This window comes from Solea senegalensis, linkage group LG3 (genome assembly GCF_019176455.1).
Source record: "Solea senegalensis isolate Sse05_10M linkage group LG3, IFAPA_SoseM_1, whole genome shotgun sequence".
NCBI classification, from domain to species: Eukaryota; Metazoa; Chordata; class Actinopteri; order Pleuronectiformes; family Soleidae; genus Solea; species Solea senegalensis.
Window position 1 is genome coordinate 16176917 of NC_058023.1, and position 22656 is coordinate 16199572.

Here is a 22656-nt window from a genome sequence, read left to right on the forward strand (position 1 = left end):
TTTGTAAATGTCCTTTCATCCTCGTGGCACAGTCTTTTCGTAATGTTGTTTAGCTGCTACTTTGCTGCCACCTTCTCATCTACGCAGTTGTACTTAATGTGTAACCATGACGATGACTGTAGGAAAGTGGTAAGTGGTTAAAACACCGTGGTCTTCCTCATTCTTTTTTTGATATTTCATATCAAAATGTGCTAATCTTGCTGTTCCAGATGCTGCTTCATGCTGCACACAACAGTTACACAGCTTTCTGTGTCCATGTCGCCTCGATTTCACATGAATAAATGAACCCGCACTTGCACATGGAGTCAGACATTTATCTCTGCTTTCCAGTCGTGTGACTTCAAACTCCATGTGTGTTGTTCACAAGTGAAATAGCTAATACATTTCCCAGCATTACATCAATCATAACATCTGTCAAGACAAATCCTCCATATGAGGTCCTTCATCACCACAAATGTGTCACCTTTCCTCGACAGATCAGAAAGCTTAGGCACATCCCTTCCCCTCACCCCCACCCCCTTCACCCCCAACATCTTGCCTTTGCTGACATCCATGTGTCCATTGTCGTAAAAATGTGGAGATGACGTTAACCTTTGTTGTCAGCATTGGCTGTCTTTGCTGCTCATTGACTTTGTTCCTGGGACAAAATGAACTCTCCTGCTCACTTCTCTCATTCGTTTTGCAACCCCCCTCTTCTTCTCTTCAGCTACTATTGAAGCTATTGAGGCTGACGAAGGTAAATGGGTCTGGCTGCCCTCTTCTGTTGCTTTTAATAGCAATAGATAGGGGGCTCCACTGGGTTTTTCATCCATCTCGCTGGTGCTTGAATAGAGTGTGTTGGGTGTGTTGGGCTAACAAAACTGTGACATAGTGTTTGGGAACAGAGGGAAAAGAAGTAAGTAATTAGGAAATCCTGTGGTCACACGTGTTTTAAAGGGGAATGGTTTTCAGGGCAGAGATTTCAGAATCACAGACACTGTGATTTTGAGTGAGTGCAAAGCAAATGCTACACTACATCTTAATCTTACCACAAACCCAAAAGCAAAAATAAACATGTCATCAAGAATGTATTCTACACTGTTGAGTCCTACTTTCCCTTTTAATTTTATAAGTAGATATAATTATTAATGAATCTCTTCATTGGAAAAACATGGCACTTGTGATGTAGATTCACAAAAATGTCAAGTCATTTAACAACTGTATAATTTTATCAGATACTTGAAGTTGTGGCTCATCCCATCTCCTGCAGACCTTGTTTTTGAACGTGGAAGTAACTAAGGGTCCGACTTCCTGTTTATGTGCAGCACTTCCGGTATTCGTTTCCTCCGCGTATCTGTGAACGCAAGTCTGCCTTCTTGACAATGTCGTGCAATCGCTCGTGATTATTGATAACAACTGTAAATGTCAGGTCAATTCCACAACAGTGTAATCTTAGAGTGTGGGAGGATGACATGAGGAAGTGGCCTCATATAACGTATGAGGATATTTTTAAATGATTCTGTGTTTTGAATGAATTCATTAAATGACATAATAAATGAATAGTTTTAATGACACAACTATATCAACTTTTACATGGACAATAATCATCATTTTTATAGGCGTTTCATCGCGTAGACACTTCATATTTAAGGCTTTTAGCCACAACATTTGTACGGCGCTTTACATCCACATTCCCATTTTATTTGCAGCTGAAGATTAAAATCCCGTTTCCTTAAAAGCCTTTTGCTTAAACGTGCTGCTGTTATATCGACCCCTGATTGCACACAATACCTGTTTTTCCAGAAGCGGAAACCGGAAGTCTCTCACTTCAATAATGGTGGACGTCTGACATTTATGTTTGTCCACCTCACACCAGACAAACATAAATGTCAGCTTACGACAATCAAATACTGGTCACTACATTTATATATACAACTTATACAGACTTACATCAGTAGATCCTGTCAGTATTTTTATGGGTTGCTGTCTAAAGTGTTCTATTAAATCACTCCACAGTGCAATGTTACTGTGGTTGATCAACTCTCCGAGGTAGTGTACCCGCCTGCTCTGCCCTCACACAATCCACTGAAGTCATGCTATGAAAGCTTATTCTGGCATTTCCCCTTTGGAACCATGGAAGCAGTTGTGCATTGTTGTTGCTGTCCTCTGAATATAATTGCATATAAGTCTACAGTTTGATCTGAATTGGTAGAGACCAACACTCCACTGGAGGCCTCGAAATCAAAATTGGATTCTCCCGAAAACAATCATTCATTATTGACACGTCCTTAGGCGCAAGAACAATCTCAACTGCGAGCTAAATAGTAGTTTGCTAGCTGCTATTTAGGTATAAAACTGTCTAGTACTTCCTCTTGAAGCCTCAGAGAGGACAGTCCATTGTAGTGTCGAGACATCTCTCTGTGCTTCTTCTCTCCATGTGGATCCTCTGTGGCTCTGCTGTGTCGTGTTCTTTTCTTCCCCGTGAGCTGCTAATAACCTGTGTCTGACCTGTGCTATGCAGCAACACCACAACACCGATCATGCCCCTCACCACGTTCAATGATTCGTCCTCTAAAAACGATGCCCCACCATCCTAGTGAAGGGTCATCTTCTTTTCCAGTCATAGATTTAATTACCATTATACCTTTATGAAAGGTGGAAGTAACCGAAAAGAATCACCTTTTTGTGGTTGGAGATTGGCTGAGATGAAACTTGATCAGGCTGAATATTACAATAGTTCTTCTGGTTAAAATACTAAATGTTTCCGATCAAATTGAATATGATTTTTAAGAGACAATATGAAAGCAGGTCAGTCTGATCTTTTCATTTCAGTGATTTAATCTTCCTGTCTTTGATTCCTCTTATAATTCCGTTACTCTAATTAGTGTCATTTGATCCAGCCCAAGACCCCGTTAAGACCTGGTTTTAACATCCATCTTGACCCAGCCAGCATGTCTATGTGGGCCACATAAGGGTCCTGACAATATGGGCCCCAGGCAAGTTTGTCTGTGGTCATGGACTACTGAAACCATATGAGACCTGCATAATTTGCCCACGTTGTACCCACTGTCCAGGCTACGTGGCTACTAAGTGGGTACAGAGTGGGCAAACACAGGTGGGACCACCATGACAACAACCGTGGACAGTCTTGGGACCCATATTGTCACCCTGAATATAATCCTTATGGGGCCCGCATGGACATGCTGGCAGGGGAGTGATCTGATCATGAATGTGTCCTCGTATCTGATTACAGAAACCACATCCAAATGTGGTTTGAGGACAACAAACCGTAGCTGCATGAAGACATTCCATCTTTAGTAGAGATAAAAGACCGACTCATCATGTCAGATCAGTTTTATGACACTGACCAGCTCTCATACGTTCCTTTATTTACGGAAACAACAGTGATCGCCCAAGGACTTTATTTTCTACACACATACACACACACACACGCACACGTTGACAGCAGACACATCTGTAAAGTCATGCAATTTTCTTGCAAACAGTTAAGATGTCACTTGAATAAAAGGTGGGGACACCAGATTCAATCATATGTCGTCACATCCAGGACATCCAGGTCTTATTTTACCCTGTCCCGCTGCAATCAGATCCCTGAGGTCAGATGTTAACACCAGGTCTGGGTGCGTCCCAGACCACCATGTGACCTCCACCCCTCATAACCCTCCAATGAAAACCTTTAATTGCTGCATGCTCCAAGCAGACTAAGCAAGTCGTTAGCACCCCAAGTACCTTTGTAGTGTCCTTGTACGTGAGCTCAGTCTCAACATGGTTCTATTTTGTGGAAGTGAATGTCTTAGTGGGCTCCAAGTATTTTCTTTTCCTCCCTTGTTCTTGTTTTTTCTCTCTGTTACGTCTCTTTGATCATTCTCCTTCTTCCCCTTTTTTTGTCGTTCAAAGCTGTGATGTGATGGGGTTATGTGGATGTTATGTGGGGTCCTCAGGTGTTCTGAAATGTGCCCGAGTCAAGGTTTTGTTTTCTTTCCTTTTTTTCTGGTAACTTTTAACATTTCATATAGTCCATTATACGTTTTAGTTTGACAAAGTACCAGATTACCATTTCATCTTTTTACAGATATTCAATACCCCATGGATTGATGGCACAGTGAAAACCTGTTGACCCTGTTGCCACGAGGGCCTTGTATAGATTTAAAAGCATTATTTAATCGTCCTGTGTTTTCTTTTCTGTCAAGTTACGTTATGTTGAATCTGATAAATGTGTGTTTAATGTGTGGTCACTTCATGAAAATGAGCTGCGTCCTTTATACTGTTTATCCAGCTACTGATCATAAATAACACATTTCCACAAATATATATGTTGAGCTCTGAAGACTTCGGCTTCATGAGTAGTGCAGATTCATGATAGGGCTCTGGAATGTCATGTGACTCACGACGTACACGTCGTGTTGGTTGGAAAATGTACTGAAAGATTAACAGCATTAGCGCTGCTTTCAACAGTTTAGAGTTCAAAAAGCACATTAAATCCACAGAGATCGAGCAAAAACACAGAACCTGATGGACAGATTATATCTGATCCTAACAATATCCTCGGGTGCTTTTCACGAGTATGCGGACATTATTCCAGACCTGCAGTAAAATGTTCTTCCATTAGTCTGTCCCCAACTGTTTCATCATCCTGGCTCACAGCATCTATCCACCATCTTCAGCCAGTCAAGAGACAAGTTTCGTAGGGCTGCAACTCACAATTATTTTAATCATCGATTCATCCGTCCATTATTTTTCCGATTCACCGATTATTAATCGGACATTTTTCCTTCTGCTAAACCCTCTCAAACGCTTCTGCCAGGATCACGTGAGCTACACAAGGGGTGGCATCCAGCTTACTGGTGCTTACTGCCCCAGCAACTGTACGTGTAAAGACGTAGACCCAACTAATCGATGATCAAATTAGATGCCAACTATTTTAATTATCGATTTTAATAAATTGAATCGATTAGTTGCTGCAGCCCTAGAGTTTCCTGATATATTGCCAGGTATATATGCAGGTATATATATGTTAAATATCTCTATTTATGTGAACAGAGTCGTTCCCTGCCAAAAGGCTGTTGCCTTAGTCGCATGGCGTCAGCTAACGGAGCTCTGTAGACTTCCCTGCTTACAATTAAATGAGAATGTTCACTTCAAAGTAAAAAGTCCCTTTTACTCCACCCTGCCAATAACTATTGAACAATTAATAACAATTGACTACGAGAATTTTCAAAGATCACAGCAGACATTTTAAAACGATTATATGCTGAAGTCCGTAAGAAAAAATGATAGTGATAGTGACGGTGTCGTAGTTCTTGCTGCAAAACAGGCTTCATGTGTAGATTTTAGACGTGTGCAGGGAACAGTAAGGGAGCCTAAGAGAAGCCTGGCTGTATGGACTGTATCTAAAAATGGATGTAGTCCAAATCAAAATTTACAAACATCTCCTGCAACCAGGCACCTACACGGTGACACCAGCTGTCAATCACACTTGTGTGTCCACTCATATGTGCTGTGCTTTACTGTCGATTTGTCAAAATGGACATCCATTAACTCTTCTTCACTAACGTTATGAATCCAGTGAGAAGTAGAAGCTCATTTTCCCATAAACGTCCATTCAACCAGTTCATTTTGCCACCAGTGGAGTCGCCCCCTGGTGGCCAACTGCTACTACCTTTCTACTTCTGGACTTCACTTTTCAAACCAGAGGAATACGTTCATTTTCATATACAGTCTGCGTTTCCTTTCGAGTACAATTGTTTAATGCTGTAGAAAATCATAGATGCTTGAGCTGCCGGGCAAAAGGAAAAGAGGAAGCCCACAGAGAAGGTGCATAGATGTCGTGGAGGAGGACATGAGGACAGTGGGTGTAACACAAGGGAGGGGGCAAGATGGAGGCAGATGATCCGCTAAGAAGGGGGGAAAAAAACTACAAAAATAAGCACATTAATCGCATTTTCGAGTGTAAAAGTAGTTTGACAGCATTTACTTTGAAGAGACGGAGCTTGTCTAGCTCTTTTTTTGGCTAAGATAAAATCTTTTTTGCTATAATTTAGCACCGAACAAAGAGAATGAAAAAGATCTTCTCATCTAACAGCCGCTGCAATAAGAGTTAAGCGTTTGTTTAACTATTCCTTTAAAGCGATCATGCGTTCATCACTAGTGTCACTAGGGCCTTCACTTACTCAGGTTCTCTGTGTCGTCACTGTCTCAGTAAAAGTCATGTAAACAGTTCCATGAACTGAGATCAAACCACAGACAAACACGAAAAAGAGAAACCAGGTGTGGATGAATGTGAGCAAGTGTGACCCCCCCACCCACATTCATGTAATCTTAGTCTAATCCGCCCTCTTAAAAATCACTCCTGAATTCTCTCTCCCCTTCCCCTCTTTTTTTTTTTTTTTTTTTTTTTTTTTTTACCTTTTCCTTGCATCTCCACAGCCATCAAGGGCTTCTCGCCCCAGCACAAGATCACGAGCTTCGAGGAGGCGAAGGGCCTGGACCGCATCAACGAACGCATGCCACCGCGGCGAGACGCCCTGCCCTCCGACGCCAGCCTCAACTCCCTCAACAAAGCGCTGTCCTCGGAGACCAACGGCACGGACGCCAAGGGGAGCACCAGCAGCAGTGGCGGCAGCAACATCCAGTGAAGGCCAGCAACAGCGGACGCCACCTTGGCCGACGGGGAGGCCCCGTCCCCTGCCTCATCTCGGCCCACCATCACGGCAGAAACGATGCAAAGGGTGAAAGGGGGGTGGGGACAGTTGTAGTGTGAAGGGGGGAGGGGACATCTCACTTGCTAGTCTTTGGTTATGCCTTCAAAAAAAATTAGCTCCTAGTCCAATCTGCTAAGTTATTGGCGGTTCACATTTCTGTACGCTCAGGCCGTTATTGTGCTTGACGCTGCACCACACCACAGTATGACAGAGGGGAAGGACAGAGAGCGATAGACAGACGCATCCTTAAAGGTTGATTTATTTTATTGTATTTTTATTTCTTGGAAGACCCTTGCTCATTTACACACCGGAAATGGAACGTCGTGTAACTTCTTACTAACTATTGTACGTTTACAAAAATACAGCACTAAAAAAAAAAAAAGAGGACGGAACATGAGATGATGTTTTTAACATATAAGGGTGTACAAACTAAATAAGGACTATTTATTGATGACGTTTTTTTGCTACTCTTATAAAATAGCTCTGAAATGAATTAGGCAGTCTTAAAAAAAAAAAGAATGTTGCAATGTTGTCAAAATGCCAAATAATGGAACGTTTTATGGTTTTTTTTGTACATATTATGCTTACCTCAGGTTCTTTTGGTGTGTGCTTTGACCTGATTTTATTTCTGTATAATGGCTAAATAACTTGGTAATGAATACCTATTTTCTTGAGTTTCATAACTGGAATTTACATTTATCTATCTATCATTTGCAAATATGTTTATTTTTTGTCTCTTATTGGAAGGGCGAGGGCGGGCGGGGGCGGGGGGCAGATTTATCGTGGCTTGCTGGAATTGAGTGTTAATTTTTCCTCTTTTTAAGTATTGCGAACAAAGTGAAAATAGAGAACTTATATTGTGTAAAAAAAGAGAGTACAATAAACTTAAAAGTGTCTGCCTATGCATGTTTTCTAAAAATCAAACAAAGGAAATAGTAAATCCGAACACCTCGGCTGTGGAGGCCTGTTTTGAAATATATCGCGCTTTAGTGAACATATACTGGAAAACGTATACCTGCATACTTTCAATTAACACCATGATGCTCTATGCCTTCAACTTCTTTTTTGTAATTGAAGCATTTAACGATCCAAGACGGATGAGAAATCATGTTTTTAACCGGCGCTTGTAAGTACACACAGTCCAATTACGCATGTTTGACAATTCTTGTGAGGTGTGTGGTTACATGTGGAACTCAAAAATGCATGATTTAGCTGTTTGTGACATATTAACAGGTGAAAATCACTTCGGTTGGGTTTTTTTTGTTCAACGTGCCACAGAGCGTGTCATTTGACCATGATTACCATTATTATTATTTGGAACTCTGCTTTGTATATCGGTTATAGGTTTGATACTGCTCAATACTTTAAGATAAAACAAAACAAACAACGTACGTCGATCTTTTTTAAGAACTGCTTTAAGTGCCCAAGTAATTCACTACACGACATGAAGCCTTGCTTTTGTAATTTAACTCCAGAACTGTTGGCAGATGAGGCATGCACTTGCAACTATGAAAAGTATTTTATATAACTGTTCAATAAAAATGTGCATGAATTTCAACTTGAAATGGACCCGTCTCTTTCACCTCTGTATCTGTGTGTTCTTGTGTGTGTTTCTTTGTGACGCGTATAAAACGTAGGGAGCGAGGACATTTTGTCTGGTCCTCACAACGTTTAAGGGCTTTTTGGGACTTAAGACCTGGTTTTAGGGTCAGGGTTAGGAATTTAGTTGTGATGGTTACGGTTAGGGTATGAGCAGAGGTGGAAGGACTACTGAAGTATTCTTCTCAAGTAAAAGTACCACTATTTTGTAAAATGTACTTATGTACAAGTGAAAGTACTCTAGTCTAAAACTATACTCAAGTTAAGTAAAAAATAAGGTTGTGGTTCTTTCTTGTGTCGTGCAAAAAGGACACGGGTACGCAAATCTCACATTAATTGTTTTTAATTAAAGGCAAACCTCTGACAAAATAAATGCACGAATGCTTTAACTGAGATGAAGATGTGCGATAACGTGTGTTTGGACTTCTAACATACATCTCTGGGAGTACCAAAAAAACCTTTAAACCAAAGGAAGTGAGGAAATGTCGGCTGGTCTTCACACACTGGCTCATCTTAACATGAAGGAACTTAACTGGCATTGACACCAAAACCTGGTCTTATGAGGCAGAACATCCTTTCAAAGGGGAACTGGTTCAGTATTAAGTGGTTATGGTGAAGGTGAAGGATAATGCTTTGTTTGGACTGTCCAAATAAATGGATGTTGATGCATGGTCTCAACAATAGTAGCTGCGTAAACATGTGTGTGTGTGTGTGTTTCAGGTATTTCTCATGTTGTGGGGACTTTATTCACACAGACACATTATGGGGACTTGTCTGCTTCATGGGGACAAAAAACAAGTCCCTATAATTTGAAAGTATTAAATTCTGTGCAAACCATCAGCTACTGTAGCATGTACATCCTGTAGCATGTACGTAGCATTGTAGCATGTACGCAGCATGTACATACTGTAGCAGGCTGGAGTTGTATTATGGTAACCTGCGTTGTCCTTAGCAAAGAAACTATAAAAGTACAATAAATAAATAAATAATAGACAGCAAGAGAAAAAAAAACCTACAGTATGAAGCACAAGGACATAAACACTGACCTTGTGTTCCTGGTATTACTCATATTGGTGGGACCTAAATCTTTTTACACAGTCATATTATGACACAGGTGTCCTGCATATGTGGTCTGCTACTTAATATCATCTTATAATGAAAACATGACCCACAACCTCCTCTCAGGCCACACATTATATATATATGTATATATATATATACACATATATATATACACACATATATGTATATATATATACTGTCTATAAGCTTGTGTAGCGTTTTACCTAATTTTAGTCTGTGTTTGGATTTATTTTTGCATCATAAATATGTTTATGTATTTCAGTATACAACATTCTAATCAAAACAAACACTTTTACTTTAGAAATTCTGTGAATTATCATGATGGAAAAGTATGTATTATATTCTTATTATATTGCCCACCCCCTACTGAATAGTTTTTCTTTTGTTTTGTTTTTTTTAACTTTCTTCTCTAGATGGGCCCCCTTTTAAAATTTAAAATGTGTTTCAAATGTTTTAAACGGATCTACAGTTCCACATTCTTCGGCTTGATTTTTGTGTCGGACGTCTCTTCCGAAGACGGCACTCTGGCCAATCAGTGGCCGTTGCTAAAAAACGTAGCATGCTGAGGCGAGGTGAGTGGAGCCGGTGGACGCCATAGATGTTTATTGGCCCCCCCAGATCATTTGAATTTTAGACCCCTGGGGGACTTGGCCTCCTCATGGGGCCAAAAAGCAAGTCCCCATAATGTCAGTTATTCCATTTTAAGGTGAATACGTTCTGTATGATTAGCAAGAGGTTAGGGTTAAGGTTACATTGTACGAGCTGACATTTTGAGATGGCGTTTTTTTTCTCCATTGTTTGCCATTGTGACCGTTGGCCACTGCGAGGATGGAAATTTGTTCTCTGGCAGTTTTACAGCAAAAGTGTTTCCTCTTCTTCGACCTCAGTGACTTCTTTGATTAAACTTCCGAGACAAAGCCAAGAGTGCACGTGTTTACCTGCATGTACTCAAAAGAGCCAGAGCTGCACAGGCTTCCTGTTTACACACATTTTTACGGTATTATTTACTTTCTTTGACATTTTGTACTTTGGGAGAATAACTCCAGCCTCTTAAGGGCATTATAACATCTGATTTGTTGACACTGACTGGTTTACTCTCCAAATAAATGCAATATTAACATGTACACGAAGCAACTTCATGCATAAAAGCAGTCACTGTCAGTTGCATCTTTCTTTGTTTTCCAGCAGCAAAAATAGGAAGAGAAATAAATCACGTGGTGTTTTATTTATTTTGTTTTGGAAGGGTGGGTTAACAGTGGCTTCATTTTTGGAGGAGCAAGGCTGAAAAGTGAGACTTAAAGTGACTTTTTGATGATTTATTTATTTAACCAGGGATAGAAACTTGTTGAGATTAAAGATCTTATTGGGGATAAATCCTCCTGTGAATTTACACTCGGCCTATTATAGCTCAATATTTTCTCAGGTGATACTTGGAATAAAAAGCTTGAGAACCACTGACCTCTTAAAATGTACGTGATGATGATATAAAATCACACAGTAAATGATTCAATAAAATCAATAACATGCATTTGGGCGTATGTTGCTGCCACTAATTCATTTAAAAACATTTTTAAAGTGCCCATTGAGAGCAGGTTTTTCAGTTTCAGTCAGTCCTGTAGTGAGTTCCAGGAAGAAGGAGCTGCGCATTTTAATGCCTTTTTTTACCCCGAAGATTGTTTATTTTTCTAAAATAATCAAATATTTTCTTCTTACTATGGAAAACTCTCACGAGTCAAACAGAAGTGGAATGAAGTCTGAGCCCCAGGGTGATATTTGTTGATGTGTGTGTGTGTGTGTGTGTGCGTGTTTCCTGTTTTTCAGTGGAAACCTCTGAGTCATTGCTGTTCTTTTCACTTATTATTCCAATCTTTATCATGTAACTTGTCTTTCTTCACTTTGTTTTACTATGTTTACAGAGTATTGACTTTCTTCTGATTGACAGAGTGATCAATAACTGAAATGTTTGTGTTGTTTTTCCCCTGTCCTCTGGTCAATTCCCTGTCTCCTCCCAACTGGTCAGTTGTGATAAGTGAAGGGAGTTGACGATGCATTCAAATACGACCACTTTACGCCAGGAAGTGGAGCCAGTGTATTTCCTTCTCCCTCTTTATTGAAAGGTTGTGCCAAAATAAGTAGCAGCAGGACACCCGAGGCTTGGACACTTCATCCACTGACCACGCAGTCTGGAGTCTGAGGGGCGAAGAGTCATCATGAAGACGACCGAGCTTCTTGTGTTCCTTCTGTTCGTGTCCCTTCAAGTCTTCACACCAGGTAAGGAAACTTTTCTAACTGCTTTTCGCCTGTTTGAAGTGTTTGTTTCAGCCATTTTCAATGTACAATTACTCCGAAAAGAGTCATTTTCTTTTCGCTTTTCCCAATAAAACAAAGCTTAACTTACTGTGTAATTAAATCCGAAATATTTCCACATTTTTTTGTGTTTTCTATTCTATTCCACCGTTGCAAGAAACTAAAAGTTTGGTTTTTTTTAATAATGTGCAGCAGAAATCATTCAGCTTGAGTGTGCTCGACTTTTTTTTCTGATTGTTTGATAGTTTTGGTTTAGGTACGTACAAAGACAACTCAAACTTTGAACATCCAGTCAGAGAGTATTTCTGTTTATCCAGACTAACAGATTAGATTGTGTTTGTGTGTGTCCACGCCTTCAATTGTGCTCCACTTTCATCAAAGCAGACATTTGGGAAAAGAATGCAAGTGCATCATTTGAGCATATTTAGTCAAAAGGGAAGAAAGAGAATGTATTTGTTTTATTGTTAGTATTTAGCATTTGGAGGATATCTATGCTGACGTGACACATCAGGCTTTCTTGGTTTTGAAATAAAAAGTTGGCTTTTAGTTTGTTTGTTTTCCTTTAATTTGTTCCATGCTGGGCAGATAGGTGATCTCACCGCAGATAGCGAGTATTGTCCTGAGACTGAAACGTCCCAGAATACCAGCAGTTACTCATCAACATGTCGAGGAAACACCCTCACTCTCACTACAGCTGCCCCAAAATCACTCCACAATCCACAAACATTAATGTAAAGATCATTCCTTTTTAAAGCTTTGTGGGGTTTTTGTTTTATTACATTTTACAGTTTCATCAGAAAACACAACAAGTAAAGTCCCGGTCGATGTGACTTCAAAGACACCAGGTGAGCGGAACAGCATGTCTATTTTTAGAGAGGATTAAGATTTTAAAATGTTTGTGATTAAAGATGTCATTCAGATTTGACTGTTATTTTTAACATTTAAGACTTGTTCAGAAACTCCTTCCAAAATACTCAGTTGGACTTCAATGGTTGAAATGCCTTTGGATTTGATCTGACATGCACAAATCATAACTTGGACTCCTTTCAAATAACCCATGTCTTCCCTTGTAACTGAAATACCCAACTTATCAAATGACTTAAAGGACATGAGACCTCGCTCCACTAGGACGTCCGCTTTCCCCCCGTTGAAGGGTTATGAATCCAGACAGAGCTGCATGTAGTCGGAATAATAAAAGCGAAAGAAAAAAGAAAACACTTCAGCCCTTCGCCGACTGGTCTGCTGTGAGATTTGTGAAACGGGATCTCGGCTGACAGCAGCGAAGACAGGAAGCTGGGCTGCTCAGGTCAGGGAGACAACAATAGTGTGTGTGTGTGGGACAGGATGCAGCTTCACACTGCTGTGGTGCTTCGAGATGAGGATGTCAACCTCCTCTTCCTCCTCCTCCTCCACCTTTATTTTGACTTTACATCTCCCAGTCTGACACTTGTCTGACATCGGCCTTTAAAGCTGTGCCAAGTCTCCCCCGCCCCCCTCCCCACCCACAATATATTTATTCCCTTCTTTTTTTAAACGACACACACTCACCTTCACTTTACACCAAAATAAAAGAGGATGTACAAATAAGTACAAGAACATTTGGTGCCGGCCCTATGCAGTTTGGCGCCCTATAGGCGAGATTAAAGATATTCTGCATAGTATTAAATAGTAGTAAATGGTCAAATAAACAAAACATAGATCATTTAAATTTGACTTGGCTGAACTTCCATACAGGAATAAATCTTTAAAACTGTAGTATTTAAACAAAGTCGTTTTGGGCTGGAACATACCTTCTCCATTCATACCTATAAGGAAATGTTTCCACGATGTTTGTCGCAATTTCAAGTAGAGCCCAGATTTCCATCTTTCATGATGAGTACGAGTACTTCAACTTGAGTACTTGCCAATACTGAGTACTTGATAATACCATTACAGCAAAAAATATATATATTTTGAAAAATCAAACGTTATTTGCCTCACTTTAACTGTGCAAAATTAAAAGAACATATTGTAATTCGTAATACTTCATATTTAGTGTTTAGTTACTTATCTTAAAGTATTTCCCAACTGCTTGGTCATTGAAACACATCCGCTTATTGCTTATTTTCTATTAGAAGACAGGAGTTCTCCAACCGTACTGACGCACGTACACGATGACGTCACAACCCTCCGCAGTCAACACACACACACAAATACAGGCAGGACATTGTTCACACAGCTCATAGGAAATATAATATAAATACAAGTGGTGATCAGCTCCACGTCTGTCAGCTGACAACTGTGATCGCTGCGTCCCTCACAGGTAACAGCACCAACAAGTCTGAACAAGCGACTACACCGCAAGCATCAAACATAACAACACCAGGTGAGTGCATGGATTAGCAATACGTTTTATCAATACAGAGAAACAAGTTGCTCATTCCAATAACAATTCCATCGCCATCATCTTGTACAATGGTTTTGAATTTTCCTTTTTTTGTTCTCCAGTTTCAACTGAACCTCCAGTGTTGACCACATCTTCACACCCAGGAGGACCTACAGATGTTCCACCTTTTGAATCCACAGTTGAAAACCGTTAGACTCTCTCTCTTCAAATTCACTTGACACTGGTCAACAGATTTGTCTGAAGATGCATGATGAATGCTTTTGGATGAATGTGTTGTACCGTTGAATCCTGCACACATCATTTTACTTCCACGACTTCAGAAAAGTGATTATGATTTGAGCTGAAACTTTGATGTTTATCCATTTTTTTTAGGGGTCAACAATGTCACGCAAGAGGTGCAAGCAAGAAGTCATCGCAACCACGACCAAGGCAACCGATCAGTGACAACAGAGATTCCAGGTATGAAATCATGTATTATGGATAATAGCGCTGCTTTTATTCAACATAAAGATAATTCTTTTAAGTAGGATGACCAATTTGATTTGTTTTGTTTTCTTTTGTGTTGCAGCACATCCTCCGCCTGTAAACCAAAGCAACCCCAACGCCACGCTCCCCCCTCAGTCAGGTAGAGTTCAGAATCTCTGCCCGAGCTTGAACCGTGTCTGTGTGCTTAAGGTCTGGACTCTCTCTCTCGTCTCCTCTGTGATGCGTTCACTGATGCTCGTAAAAATCTGCTCGCTCACTTACTCGCACTCTCGTCTCTGGCTTTCTCCAAATATTGGTTACATTGGTTATAACTAACTATAAAATGTAGTAGATCTCGACGGACTATAAACCTTTAAAGTAGAAATCTTGATTTAAAAAAAGTCTGGTCCAGGTAATATGTCGCAAACTTCAGTAAAATGTAGTAAAAATTAGAGTAAATGTAGTGTAACTTCATGTTTTTTTCATAAAGGTTTCTAAACCATTGTCATTATTGTCTGCAGGCATGAGCACATCTGCCCCCCCACACACATCTGCCCCCACACACACATCTGCCCCAGGTAAAGTCAGTCATTGTTACACTTTATAATTATTGTTGCCATTATTATCATTATTATTATTATTTCTCATTCTTTTTGTTTACATGAGCACGTAACCCTGATTACTAGCATCCACAATGATTAATCTGTGGCACGCCTACTTTGTGCTGGTATTAATGGGTGATTTGAATGAATTAGGCTTGCAAGTCAAACCAGAACGTGCCGGAGAGAAGGGTGCTGGTAAGTTATGGCCGACTTCACATTTGTACACATCAAACTGTGATTGAAGCTTGTGTTTCATTCAATGAATGTTTTGTTTTCAATCAAACGGTTTGTTTTTGAAAGGTTCTCAGAAAGGGAGTGAGGGGCAGTCCGTTGCCAAATCAGGTGAGCTTTTTCTTCCGCTTTGTCGATACTGTCATGCAAGTATATTCTTTGAAGACATATCATGCTTTACATATTAAATGATTGTTATTTATTTCATATATCTGATTACTTGTTACTTGTCTCTCATGTTTCTCTCCAGACAAAAGGCTGTGGTGGATTCTGCTGCCTGCTCTCCTTGTTGCAGCTGCTGCTGCCATTTTCTTCAAATTTAAAAGCAAGAAGATCAACGACCACACAGGTACGTGTTAAAGGAGATTGTATATATTATAAAGTATTTACTGCCAACATTTAAGTGGATTACCTGGACAGCAATATTCTCATAATAATCTATTCAAGACTGATTAACTGTTCCAAAAAGTTCTGCCCTTGCCTAAAGTACATGTAACACTGTTATACACTTAATTACATTATGTCGATTTATATGTGTTGTATAATCAGATTATAACGTACCTATCACCAAAGTCATGTATGTATATACACATGTGTGTGTGTGTATATGATTGTGAGATCATTCTCTCCATTTCTATTTAACAGAAACCATTGACACCGGAACTGAGAAGTAAGTCTGAGCCCTTTATACGATTAAAACCTTATTTTAAAGGCTTGTAAACGAGTGAATCATCCATGTGTCTGTCCCACAGCGCATCTTTCCAGAGCAGACCTGAAAGCAGCAAAGATGGTGTCATGCTCCTCAGGGTGAAGTCATCGGGCGGAGAAGAAAATGGTGAGCTGCTTTCCGTCTATTTCCCGCGAGAGTTCCTTCCAGGGTCCTTCTGTTTGTGCATTCTTCCATCGCTCGCTGAAGCTGTGTCTCCAGGCACAGATTCAGTTCAGGGAAGTGGCGGGCTTTTAATATCTCATTGTGCAGTATGGGTAACGGAAGGTGTTTCCTGTGATTTTGGGCCCTCCGCCCTCAAACAAGCAGCAGGGCTAGAAAGATAGTGACTTCCTAACACAAACACAGATTATTCTGGACAGGAGCTATTGTGTGGTCAGTAAATGTCAGTGCGGAGCAGACGCTGCTGAGGCGTGTGCGTGTTTGTTGGTGAGGGTGGATGCACGCGCACATCCACGCACAAAACACAACGTTTCACTAAACGTGGCCACTAAACCACTACCTTCCTTCCCTAATACAATCAGGCCTGGATGACTTGGCTGAGAACTTCCCAGGGAAATGCAGTCATTCTGTCGGAATTTGACTGAGGGAAGAAAAAAAAAAAAGTGTACAGCTCTCTGGATTTATTTGGACTGCAGCTTTAACATCAAAGGATTTCATGCTTGAAAGCTTTCCCCAGCAAAGACATCGCATTTTACTGATTAAAAGTGTCTTAAATAGCAAATTAAATCTGATCATTTCCCATCTTTAATTAAAACCTTTTAACACCGAGCGTAACGCAGACGACACGTTTGCGCAAGCGCACTTTGCATTCATGCAAAAGCACTTACGGGATATTTTATGATTTAAATAAGCAAAAACATTGTGAGGCTTTAAGGTGTTAAAGGGTTAAATAGGTTTGACCGTTTTGTTTATCCTTTTTTTTTAATTATAAAGAAAGGAAGGAAAAACAGGAAGAATGCAATACGACAAATTAAACAAGTTAGGCAATTTATTCTCATTGAAACAGAGATATATAAGCAAATATAACTATAAAAACAAATAAATAGTATTGTATACAGCGTAACAAAAACAGATTGTTGCTGAACACATCAGGGTGTGGAGTGACTTTGACACAGACACTGACCAACAACTTTAATTATTATCTTTATAATCATATTTGTCCAGTTGGAAGTGTTTAGCTGAAACCAGCTGCAGATACTGTTGATTCTCTAGGGGGCACTGTGGAGCCATTTCTCCATGCACAGTCCTCACTTCTGTGAGTATGTGGCCATATGTTGGCCCTCCCGACCCATTTTTTGTCATTTTTACCACTATTTGAGTTTGCACCGTTGCCATGGTAACATCATTTTAAGTTTTATCATGATGTTCACCACCAATAACCTACAATGTGTTTTTAGTGATCACCAATTCTCATGTGGATACATTAATCCCTGTGAGAGCAACAGATGTACTTTTCTGTCACCACCAGGGGGCGGTATTTTTCTAAAATTGAAAATGTCCACATTGACATCATCAGGCTCAGACTATAATCAATCAAAGCATAGTGGACCTTGTACAGTGGAGTTATAACTGTGGCGAGACGTCAGAATTTGATGAAAATGGCAGTTTGATCCAAAATGGCCGCTTTCCCATCGAGAGCATGATCGCTCTTACAAGGGCGACTTGGCCCAAGAGGTCAGTAACACACATATATAATAAATCATAAGAAATACAAGTTCAAAAACACAGATTAAAAACAATCAACTAAAATAGACAGATTAGGAATTACAAAGTGCAGACAAAATGCAACACAAAGTCATTTCTAAAAGAAGAGAGAATGTTGCGGTTTGATTGTCAAAATTTACCAAAGAAAATCCAAATAGCAACAATCTGGTGAGTTTGTATGATTTTTTTAAACAAAGGGTTGGTCTTTTTGTCTTCTAATATAGAGTGTGCGAAATCTATATCTCAGTTTTACCGCTGTTGTTTTAATAAATACTCTGTTGTGTGTTTCAGCTGCAGCAAGATAAAAATAAAAGGAGGGCAGTGACATCAAGACTGATCTGTGGATTCGTCACGACTTCACCCCCGTGCTGATCTCACGGAGGAACTATTGAGATGTTTGATATTTCTTCTTTCAAATTAAGTGACACGTTGTGTTTTCTGTGAAGCAGAAAAAGCATTGAACGGTGTTTTTTTATTGAATGTGTGTTTACAGAGCCAGCCCAAGGCATGAGCCAACTAAGCGGCCAATAGTGTGTGGGGAAAAAACAGAAACATTTGAACATATTAAAGAAATGTAGATATCTTTAGATATCTAAATAGTGTTGATCTTAAGTTATTTGGTTTTATTTTAGAGTTAAAGGTTGCTCATTTAGTGCACATTTGCACATCTGTTAGTATCACCGCTCTATAATTTAATTTAATACTTGGCCACATTTAGGGGGATTTTACTGCCCTCTAGGGTTTAAAAAACAATAGTGTTTGGTGTAAATAACTCAGCTATACTTAATGCAATTTATAGTATTAAATTTGTATCAATAATAGTAAAGCACCAGCTACTCTTAATTCATGAGGGGGGGATTGGGGTGAACACCAAATTAAATTCATCTTAGATTCCCATAAAGGCTTGGGCCGGCCCTGTGTGTGTATGTGTGACTGTGATTGTCAAACTCAGAGAGAGACAGAGAGAGAGAGTGTGAACTTATACATAAACACTAAAGACATGAAACTGCAAACCTCCTTACCTACATTTTCTTAAACTGTGCACTGACCTCACATCATCACACATTTGATGTAGCGACTGTTCTTATATTATCATGTTTTTATGTTTGAGTTGGAATTGGGGTTAAGTTAGGGTTAGGGCTAGGGAATGCATCATGTCAAGGATGTGTCCTCACAAAGTCATAAAAACAAGTGTGAGTGTGTCATTCAATATCCCCAAACGAACAACTGCACAACAACAACAACAACAACACCACCACACATTCACCATTGGTTTTGTATTTCACTAAACTCGTGCTACTAAGAAGAGTTTTGCAGTAATGGAAGGAACTTTAATGTTTGTTAATATGAATATGTCAATTCAGAAAGCTGTATTTTAAGACACTGGAACTACTTTAGGGCTGGATTTTTTTCTTTTGTTCAACCTCAATTTCCTGAATAAAATAACTGAAAGGTTTTCTCTTGTGCAGCGTCAATGTTACAGATTACGTTATAAATGTATCTTTGCCTATTTGTTAAGTTTGATTTGATATTTTTTTTGTACAATTGTTTAGTTTTTGTTAACTAAACAATTTAGTTAATTAAAAAGAAAGCAACATTAATTTGACTTATCGACAGCAGTGATTTTTTATATCAGGGGTCTCAAACTCAAACGACCTGGGCTGCCGAGCGGGTTCAAGTCAAAAATTGTCAGACGTTTTGGGAAAAAGCAACTGTTCAGTCGGGGTGCGCTTAAAATTATATCACAATATTCCATCATGAGTTTCAAAAATCTTGTAAATTTACGACTTTATTCTCTGTCTGTGATTGTTTTTTTTTTTCTCAATGTGGCCCTAATACTCATGTCATACATTATGACTTGATATCAGTTGGATAGTGAACACGTTTGAGACTGGTTTCTATCATTTCATTTACATTACAGTTATTATAAATTTGTAGGCTTTTATTATTATTATCTCACTGAATGCATTCACTGCCACTTTAGAGTGGAAAAATAATATACCAGTTTTTTGTCTTTTTGCTTTTAAATTATGTCTGCCAGTTCAAAGATTCACCACGGGAGGGAGCAAGTGGACAACAAAAGGCGTCGGTCACCTTGGTTTTGCCTACAGTTTGAAAGCTGGTGTTTATTGTTCACAGAGGAGTGAGATATAGTCAACCAGTGTGAAAGTCTCTCTGTGTAGCTGCTTGATCATTGTATTCATATCTATTTATGCTTACTGGCCACTTTATTAGACACAGAGGTCAACTAATATGACCGTTCTCCTTTGACCTCTGACATCAACAGGGCATTTTCACGCAGGATAGTGACACTCACAGCATATTTTCTCTTTTCTGGACAACTTTCTGTTTTGTGGATGAAAATCCCAGTAGATCAGCAGTTTCTGAAATACTCAGACCAGAAAGTCACTTAAATCACATCAAAGCCTTTTTTTTTCCCCTTATAAAACTGAAATTTCTTCCACTTTATTAAGAATTACACAAGAACCTTGGAAAGAATCTGACCTACATTCTGAATGGACTCTCTCTCCCCCCCACACACACACAGTGTTTTTCCACACTTGCTCCATTTGTGGCCTTTGAAAGTTGACACTGTGTCACAGCTTGGACTGTGGACAGAGGGACAGTGAGTAGATTGGCAGTGGGCCGATCACACTTGAGTATAAAGCCCTACCAGCTGTGGCATCGGCCGAGTGACAGAAAGTGGTGCCAGCGTTCTGTCATTCAGCTTCACAGTGTTGAATCTGCCTATTTGGGCCAACATACCCTCATCTACACTCACGATAGAACCTTTTTTCAGTAGAAAGGTCACAAGCCAGCAACTTTGCGCTTCATTAAAAAAAAAGAAAATATGTTAGTAGATTGAGTCGATGATGCAAGACAAGCAGGGATATGTGCAACCAACTCTCTTTTTGCAACTCAGCAAAAAGGCTCCTGTTGTTACATTTCACCGGACAGAGGCAGTGGGTGCAACAGGCAGCACGTTCCACGTGCCAGCCCAGTAAACCAGGCATCTCTGACAAGGCATAACAGGAGGTTCTCCTGAAGTGATATGGATTAGTAACCTGAAACACTACAGCTTTTGCTGCATTCTGAGAAGCATGGAGCTACTTCACAGGCAGACTTCAGTTGACTCGCAGTACAAACAGGGAGGGAAGGTCACAAGCAGAGGTGCCTCCAATTACCACTCTCTGCTCTGTTATCTTTTAACCCTCCTGCTACCTTATGTGGGTCAGATTGACCCGCTCGCTTCAGAATGACACTGCTCCCCCTGGCTGTGGGATATTAAGGAAGCAGGAGGGTTAAGGTCATGCCAGGAGGAAGATTGTCTGAACTTTTTGCTCAACAATTGAAATTCCGCTAAACTATATCTTCATGAAACTCTGTCCTGTGTCACAGGAGCACAGAGCGCCACAGTGTGAGGCTGCATGACATAAAGGCAGATATAAAGCAGAATTCAGAAGCGTGGGAAACATCTGAAGCAGGAAAAAAAAACAAGTGGACTGATCTTGCAGAGATCTGACAGTTGCTGTAAACACAATGGAGTCTCCCGAGGTTTGAATTACAGAGTAATTCCTTGCAAAGGCTCAGGGATCATTACGTTTCTCTGTCTGTCTGTTTGATGTAAGAGCACACTGCAAAAAAATACAAATAAAAACAACTCAAAAGATAATGGGCTCCAAGATCTATACATACATTGCATTGTTTACATATAGTTTAGCCTAACTTTCTTATTGCAGCTCAAGTCTTCACTTTTGTGTTTGCCTTCACATCATGATGTGAAGTTTCCCAAACTATTTTCATTTTTATGGGGCCACATGGAGGATTAATGACTAGCACTGTTGCCTTACAGCAAAAAGGCTCAGGTTCGCGACCTCGTCTGTTACTGTATAAAATTTGCATATTTTTCCTGTGTGTGGTGTGAGAGTGAATAGTAGTTTGTCTCTTTATGTTGAACCTAAATGACCTATCCAAGGTGTGACCCCCCTTTCACCCTATGTCATGTGGAGGTAGACAATTAATGAATGAATTCATCTGCTGCTATTGTACCACTAGTACATTTTCACTTCATTTGCTCATGTAACACACATTGTTGCATCATATGAGAACAGAAATCTAAATATCTTTTTATATTTTTATATTTTTGCTTTTTAGCATCACTCAGGTGACCTCCATTCTAAACAGGTGATGATTCTCTTCCCTGCTTGTTAAGTTTATATGATTCTGTGTAAAATAGGCTGCTTTCTCAGCAACGACTCTGACCTCATTTCTTCACATGTAGGTCAAAAAGTCATTAAAAACCAGTGTACACGTCAAATCACATACTACATAATAGACGTGTTATTTTTTGACAAAAATACTTGACTAAGAAATCGGGTACAGTGTTGTTTCCTTTGAACTTGTGCAACATGACACTTTCCATATAATGTGCAATAATATATTCATTATTAAATGCAATTAATACGACAAGTGCAATAGTTTATTCACCGTTATTTGCAATGTAACTTTTCCAATATTGTGTAATGTTTATTTGACTTAAGTTTCTTATTTGTATCTTTCGTCAGGTACACTGTATATTCCGATTCTGTTGACTTTTATTGTATCCTACTCACTCACATTGATATTGTTTCATTTCAAATAACCCAAATACAAACAAGTTGTTAATTATCACCTTTAAAAAAGACATTCATTGACCAGTCTGCATCCACAAAAGAAGCAACACCAGCTGAAGCATGTGACTTCTTTATGAGGCAGATCTAGTTCTCAACATGTGACTGGAGGAGGTGACTCTGTTTCTCTCTCGCTCTCTGTCTCTCTTTTCCACTGGATTCCATTACACTTGGGCCA

General features: G+C 39.6%; 2 protein-coding genes across 9 annotated transcripts in view; both read left to right on the top strand.

Moving 5' to 3' along the window:
• LOC122765879 (serine/threonine-protein phosphatase 2B catalytic subunit alpha isoform) overlaps positions 1-7093 on the top strand; it is an 88300-nt gene extending 81207 nt beyond the window's left edge. For 4 of the 7 annotated variants that reach the window (XM_044020342.1, XM_044020343.1, XM_044020344.1 and 1 more), the window contains 2 exons: positions 707-736; positions 6427-7093. In XM_044020342.1, the coding sequence (XP_043876277.1) occupies positions 707-736; positions 6427-6635 (239 nt within the window). In that variant the 3' untranslated portion in view covers positions 6636-7093. The remainder of the gene's footprint in view (positions 1-706; positions 737-6426) is intronic. The other 3 variants (XM_044020345.1, XM_044020347.1, XM_044020348.1) reach the window with 1 other exon arrangement.
• Positions 7094-11358: 4265 nt separating this feature from the next.
• Positions 11359-19264, top strand: LOC122765729 (mucin-2-like). 2 transcript variants are annotated; one of them, XM_044020111.1, is made up of 14 exons: positions 11359-11654; positions 12479-12535; positions 13805-13888; positions 13993-14055; positions 14178-14264; positions 14449-14535; positions 14645-14701; positions 15063-15119; positions 15297-15338; positions 15444-15485; positions 15625-15723; positions 16020-16044; positions 16127-16209; positions 18100-19264. In XM_044020111.1, exons 1-14 carry the CDS (start codon positions 11594-11596, stop codon positions 18111-18113), a joined length of 858 nt encoding a protein of 285 aa, XP_043876046.1. In that variant the 5' UTR covers positions 11359-11593; the 3' UTR covers positions 18114-19264. The 2 variants fall into 2 exon arrangements, with proteins under 2 accessions (XP_043876046.1, XP_043876047.1); XM_044020112.1 differs by lacking the exon at positions 13805-13888 and having other exon boundaries at positions 11367-11654.
• Positions 19265-22656: the final 3392 nt, after the last annotated feature.

Excerpts from the sequence above, each read along its gene's own strand:
- LOC122765729 (XM_044020111.1), top strand. The coding sequence starts at position 11,594 with ATGAAGACGACCGAGCTTCTTGTGTTCCTTCTGTTCGTGTCCCTTCAA. Across the intron at positions 11,655-12,478 it reads CCTTCAAGTCTTCACACCAG|TTTCATCAGAAAACACAACA; the intron begins GTAAGGAAACTT and ends TACATTTTACAG. Across the intron at positions 15,724-16,019 it reads GAAGATCAACGACCACACAG|AAACCATTGACACCGGAACT; the intron begins GTACGTGTTAAA and ends TCTATTTAACAG.